General features: G+C 39.9%; 1 protein-coding gene across 1 annotated transcript in view; it reads right to left on the reverse strand.

Moving 5' to 3' along the window:
- Positions 1 to 6546, reverse strand: part of LOC139223010 (phospholipid-transporting ATPase ABCA1-like) — a 137707-nt gene extending 131161 nt beyond the window's left edge. Inside the window, exons 1-2 of the mRNA XM_070854934.1 lie at positions 6398 to 6546; positions 97 to 226 (exon numbers count right to left, since the gene is read on the reverse strand). Coding sequence (XP_070711035.1) covers positions 97 to 162 — 66 coding nt within the window. The 5' untranslated portion in view covers positions 163 to 226; positions 6398 to 6546. The remainder of the gene's footprint in view (positions 1 to 96; positions 227 to 6397) is intronic.
- Between the last annotated feature and the right edge of the window lie 599 nt (positions 6547 to 7145).

A 7145-nucleotide genomic window follows, 5' to 3' on the forward strand; every position in this document is an offset into this window, starting at 1 on the left:
CAACCATGGGACCATATACCCATTTCCCCGCCATTGCTGACCAATTTTAGCAGATATACGTTGATTTGCAGAGGGGGTTGGCGAGCACAAGTGTACCTTTTGTCTCTTCCTGAGAGTGAAGTTCTTCCACAGGAGCAGAGTGAACTGCGTCAGGAGACCCATTACGGCTTATCCTGGCAATATCCTGCCAAAGCGTCGCTATGGCAACTGGCCCACTTAATAAACCCTGGAGGGAATAAAAGGCAGAGTTTGGTTTTAATACAGAGGAGCAATGCATCTTGGGGGAGTGCCACTAATCATTCACTTCCCCAGGCCTTGGGGCTTATGGTGCAGCACCTGTTCTAAGAATTATTATCACCTACACTCAGCAAATCTCAGGATGGGGCAGTGTCTTAGCACGTGCAGGTTACGCAGTTTGGATCTACAGAAGCAGAATCTTTATTAAAGACAACATGGTTGTTTTACTTAATGTACTGCACATAAAACTATTAGGTCAAAACCAAAATCTCTTTTCTTTTCCTCTTAAAGGGGGATGAGGCAATGTAAACTGTGCTCTCTGTCTCATTAACCACCACTGCACTACAAATTCTCTGCAAATTATTCAGTCTTTTTTTGTTAACCGGAATGAAATATAAGACAAAAACTACATGGGCAAGTGTCTCACCAAAGATTGTTGTAAAATATTTATTGCAGGTTTTACTAGCCCCTGAACACGGATTACATAGATAATAAACAAATAGATCTGCCGTGGCATTTTTACACTGCTACATCAAGTATGACCTTTATGAAAAACTCCACAAGTGACAGTCTCTCTTTTAACTACAGTTCATTCATTGGCCTGACATGAAGTCCCATTCATTAGTACAGAAATGTTAGTTGTTTTTAAGTCTAATTAGGCTTATTAATTCAGAGTTTTACCATTTTACAGCCACCATTTAAAATGTACAGTAATGTCAAGGCAGGCAAGAGGTCAGTGTCCTGTCCATTTATTAAAGCAAAAGGCTAACAGTCTGCTATATACAAAAATGAGAAATTAATTGGGGCTAGTTGGGTCTAATCCATCGCAACACCCACAGTGTTGTATAAAAGAGGAAGTAGATCAATTCCACCTGAGTGTCATGTGAATGCATGCTTCAATAGAAAGGGATACAACACCAGCAAATATGTCCATTTGTACTAAGGAATTCAGTTGGTCACTGCCACAAATTAGCTTGTTAGAAATGGTACAGAATATTTACTACGTCTTCATCATCTTACATTATATTACCTTGTGTTTCTGAATCTTCAAACTTTCTGATTATTCCAGGTTTATGTGAAAATAGTAGAGATTTTCAGTGTAGTGAAATTATGGTAAACAGTGATGATGGACATGCTTTGCACTAATCTGCAATCCACTGTGTAAATTACATAATCATTTCAAAGTGTTATTATGTGTGTTAATATTTCAGATTTCCGGATTTAAAAGCTACAGATTGAAAAGATTAATTTCTAAAGTACGCGTACTGTAAAAAAATTACAAATACATGGAGGGCTTTTAAATGCTCAAAAACATTCAAAAGGTAGACTGACAAGGTGTTAATATTCAAGGTGTGTTACCTTGCTGTACTTAAAGCATGTTGCAGAGCACTTTCACTGATCTGTGGAGACTTTTAAGATTAGAGTAAGTGTGTACAAGGTAGGGCAGGTGGGGATGGGGATGGGCTTTTTCGCCCAAGGGTAGTCCTGACAAATGTGCCACCTTTTAACGCTCCATTTCCTCTTTCTGTACAGGTTCCATCTTCCCTCTGTGTGTTTACATTATTTACCGCTACTTCATGGATGTTTTATTTACTGTCATGGGACCAAATGGCCAAATAAGCGCTCTAATGGGCTTAAGAATTAGAGCACTAAAGGCCATTCAATAATCTATTACAGAACATTGGTGAGATGGTAGCGGGCTAAGCGTGGACTCGCATGAATAACATTTTGGTTTTTTGGTAATACCAATTTGTACTGTTATAGGCCAAGTGCAATGAATCGTGCTATTACTGTTCTTAAGCTATCAAATACATTCCATATTTTTATTTTTACCACAGATCGCTGTAGAATGAATGTAATACAATCACATAATCTCCTCCGCAGCAGTTTTTTTCGTAGCGTACTATTCTTACTTATTTTAGCTTTCAGTTCACGGCTTACTTTATATATCTTTGGTAGGACACAGTGGTTATGGAACCGAACAAGGGTAAAATGGCCCGGGTTTACATAGAGGCCTAGTATACGCATGACCACTCGACTCCATCAAACGCTTGTATAATTGAGTATGTGCTGCATTCGCTTGCGCAGCTTTCAAGCCTTGTCTTTTGAAACATGTAATGCACAAGACAGCTTGGTACCACCTCCATTCTGAAATCACGTCAAGCATGAAGGGTAAACAACAACTCTAAGAATATAGTCAACCCATATGTCAAAAATGTGTATGCGTGAGTTGTGCTGAAATCAGAGAGAGGAAATGTTTTGTGTGTGTGTTTGTGTGTGGGTGGGTGAGTGAGTGTGGAAAAGCCCAGCTCAAGGACTTCTTTCTCAATTCCACATCTAAAGAACAGATAACAAGTAAGAAGAGAGGGTATGATTGTGATTTGCATTGCAGCCGCAGTGTTACACAATGAACACAGTTCTCCAGAGGACACAAACCATACAGTGTGAAGAGTGTTTTCCAGATCATCGTTTTAATCTACGACTAGGAGCGCAGAGAATAATTGAAATAAGTTCTTTTTTTTTTACCACTTTCTGGACTCTTTTTTTCACAAGACTGTGGCCATCAGGTGCCGACATCAGCTTTTCACTGTATCATTAGTTCGAAAGAAAGCCCCATGAAAGGAGCCGGGAAGGGAGAAAGGGAGAGAATGTAGCAATAAAGAAAAGGAAAGGAAAGCAAAAAAAAAAAAAAAAAGGAGAGTAGTATTGAGAGGATATAAGTGCTGATGCATGCCTGGCGTTTGGGGACCAGGGAGAGCAAAGTGCATTATTTCAGCCCCTAGGATGATCGAAAGAGTAAACAGATATTTGTCATACAGCATGAGAGCAGAGGACGGCAGAGAATGTCTGCAACATCCGTTACAAGGGGCCGCTACAGCCTTCTGAAGGGTATAATGGTCCCTGGGCTCCTTCATTCAATCTGTCTTTTTTCTTTTTCTAACTCTGTCTCTATCATAAGCTCCCTTACAACCCCACTGCAGAAGGAATTCATGCTGTACACACTGTGAGAGTGAAGGTTCAACGATTTATTTAATAGCAGGTTATGTGTTTTAATTACTGGCAATACACGATGATGAACTTCAACACTCTCTTTGGTTGTTATATTCCAGGTATTGTTTTGCAAGTGAGGAGTTGTTGTTTTTTTTTTTTTTTGTTTTTCTTTTCTCCAAACACCAGCATGATCATTCTGCTGATTTAATTGCAGCATAATTTAATCAACAGCATGACCCCTCATCATGCTGCTTTAGTTCACTGTACAACAATAATCTAAACTGATGAACTGAAAAGAGACATTAAGAGAAGCGAGTTATTCTAAACTATAGTGTATGATAATAGTAGGGTACTTTTTAAACATTTGATGCTGTTATCCAAACTACAACTCACTGTCAAGTCACTTTTACTGCTAAGCTATAGTATTTTAGGTAGCAATAGAATTTATAGAAATACAGTTAAGATGCATGTGAATTGCAAATACTGAATTGGATAGTGAAATATAAGGATTTATACATCTGAAGATTATATGAAAAATACCTAAATTCACCATGTTTTCACAGTTGCATTTATGATTTAAAAACACAGCCGCAATTAATGTTAGACGCTACTGACACGCTTTATACTTTAAATATCAAAAACCCAGCCCTGCAGCCTTCAGAGTGGCTTTGGAAAGTTTATGGCTGCCTGCTCTCTCCTTCACAGAGTACTGCAGGTTAAATTTAAGGCAATTAGTTACAATGGCTTCCAACAGTGACCCAGTTTCATGGCTAAAAAAAAAAATATCTAAATGTCCATGGAAACATTTCACTGCTACTCTGTCCATTCATATTCTGAGAATGTTACACAAAACTCTGCTTTTTTTTTTCTTTTTAAATGTCGCTCAATACACAGCTTGTGTTTGTTGCATTGTGAGCCTGACATTCACAGAGCTAAGTAGCCCTGAATACTTGAGCTGTGTATCTGTCCAGTCTTGGACTCTGTAGTCCAACACTGGTGATGTAATTATATGGTTGGCACCCATCCTTCTTCTTGTTTTCATCGGGTATATCTACGTTGCATTTATTTTTTATTCATTGCTATGACCATAGCTGTGCTGCTACAATTGCACTTTTCCTGTCTGATTCATTTGAAGGTTTTTCAGTTGAAGCCTGGATTCATGGCCACAATCTCCATAGGCTTTCTACAGCATACACTCCACTATCAGCAGTGGCAAGAATCTCCTTTGCATCTCTACAGTACATGGCTTTAGTTGCAATCCTAAACCTTACTTATAACTGGCTATCAGCACCCTGTTCTCCCCGGGGCAGCTCTCTTGTCTGTCCCTGTACCAGCTCTGCCAAGCCGATACAGTAGGGAGGAGAGTTTATTGACCCAAAGATGGATCTTGATTATCTTTTAGAGCCTCACACTGAATTCTCAGCAATAAAAGTACTGAGTGCTTCTGGAATACAGTACTTGGACTTGGAGGATGTGTATCCACAGCCTTATGCAGCAGCAATGTAACCTTTTAAAATGGCAACATGGCCAATTTTGGATATTATTGATGAATTGATTACCTGACATCAGATGTAAATAATAATAATAAGTCATGCCTAAGGAAGAGCATATTTTGTCAGAAACAATCAAGATATTTAATGCTACAAAAACACACTTGTAGCATAAATATATCAAGTATTTCTCTCAGCTGTACCTCAGTGATGAAATATGTTAATCCCAGGGGGACAGTGGGGCCATTTTAACGTTAATGCTATTACTTTTTTCTTTATTTTTGTATTTGAAATAACTTTTACTTTCTTATTACCCATTCAGAACACACTGACAAATAAACAAATGTGCACTGAAAGCAGTAATAGTGAAAAAAATATACCACACACTTCATTTACTTGCTACACTGACAGGGGCATAGAACCATAATTACTTATTTGGGCTGAAAAATGATGCCATGCTAGCGAGTACAATGTGGCAGCATCACGCTGCTGCACTCTGGTGTCAGCAGCACCGCCACCTGTGGCACTCATGTTAGTTTTGAGAATAGCAAACAAATCAGTCAATCTGGGGAATTTGGTCACACCTGCACGAAGGATCCTCACACGTGTGTTTTTCAGAGCGAGGGCGAAAAGCGAGCGCGCTGCTTCTCTTGAAAACTTTTTAATTACTTGCTTGTTTAATACATTTTTAAACCAGCCCCTCCCATGGGTAGATTAATCACGTTGGATTGTAATTCCCATTCTAATGGCGTTTGACAAAATCTAATTGTTTGTATCGTTTTGAGTGAAAGACGGAGTAAGTGTGCACGCACTCTATATGTGACAAATAAGCGTGTTTTTATTTCTGTCAATGATTCCCACCTTCTTACATGACATGCCCCATTTAATCACATAAACTTTAAGCTGTGATAGTGGCATCTCAGCCACTCACTACAGGTAATTAATTTTAGCAAAGCAATATTTCTAAATGTGCTTCCTGGAGCAACCTGCCAGTCACTGTTAGCGGCTAATTACTCATTCATTAGAAACAAATATAAATGATGAATTAAAATGAGATGGGATAAATGTTAGCACTTAATGACAGAGACATGTCATTCAAGAGGAAGTCATTTTGCATTTACAGTATACAGTACAAAGGTACGCCACCTGTGGCACCGCCTCTTTACTACTTGTTACAGCAGGCTGGGCAAAGTGTAAATCATTAGCACTGGAGTCATGTTGCTCAGCATGGGCTAAAGGCCACTGTCCTCTGACTCAGCAAACAAGTCGTTAGAACGTGAGCGTGTTCGAATTTCCTCTTATCTGGTCAATAAGTATAACCCAACGCAAAACGATACGCATTTAATTTCCTTCTGTTAGTGTGTAACTAAAAGGTATCATTGAAATCCTTGATTTCCTCCTCAGCTATTTTATTTGTAAAAGCAGCCAGCCCGGCAGACCTGCTTATTAAATGCTTTCAAATAAGATAAGCAGTTCTCAGGGCACTCTATTTGATCCGCCACAGACAAGACAGACGGAGGAAAACAGAGTGTACAGATAGCGAGGCCTGAGCCCGAGCTAGCCTCAGGAGTAGAGAGCAAGCTACAATAACAACAACAACAGAAGAAAGACGGCATCACGGGAGGCTGCGCTACAAAACGTGTCCTGTTAGAGAAAACAAACTGTCAAAAACAACCTACCTCCAAGCTGTTTGGTTTTCACCCATCAGCACATCTCAGGGCCTAAAGATGGATTTGACCAGTTTTAACAGCCGGCTCTTATGACTCACTCAAAAAGCCAGGCTTTTACCATCTCTACTCCTCCTTCTCTCTCTCACACGCTCCCTGCCTACCTCTAATGGTCGCTATCCCCTTTTACCTAGAGTCATAAAGTATGCAAATGACCTCTGCTGAGCCTGTCGTAGAGACTGTAGCCACAGTAATACCACGGCCAGGAAGCACACAGGTGGTGTACATTACGCAGTATGTTCCCTAAAGCTCAGCCCAGCAGCAGAACACATATGTCTGCTTCTTGTAGCATTGTCCATGTCACCTGAGGAGGCGAGGAGGGTGAGCGAGAGCGTGGCCCCACATCTCGCTGGCCTTGTTTTCACATTAATGGGCCCTGGAAGTTTGTCTGGTGGGCTGAAATTCAGTCACCTGTTGACTTAGCACAAATTATTCATGAGCTAATTAGTCTTAAAACTAATTTTTGTTTTTTTTTTCTTTTTAATAAGTGAAGCGTCTGAGAGCTTAGAGACCAGATGGGATCATGGGAATTGTTTACTGTGAGACAGAGTAGAGCTGAAAATGTTGATGAGGTTGTTGATGATCAATCTAATGTGTCACGAGAGGGTGTGGGGGGGGGGGCAGCTAAGTGCAGTGACTGTAGGGTTTTATAGCAACTATATAATTTGGTAACAAGGGGGCTAAGACTTTATTATGCTAG

Source organism: Pempheris klunzingeri, chromosome 23 (genome assembly GCF_042242105.1).
Source record: "Pempheris klunzingeri isolate RE-2024b chromosome 23, fPemKlu1.hap1, whole genome shotgun sequence".
Taxonomy (NCBI): domain Eukaryota; kingdom Metazoa; phylum Chordata; class Actinopteri; order Acropomatiformes; family Pempheridae; genus Pempheris; species Pempheris klunzingeri.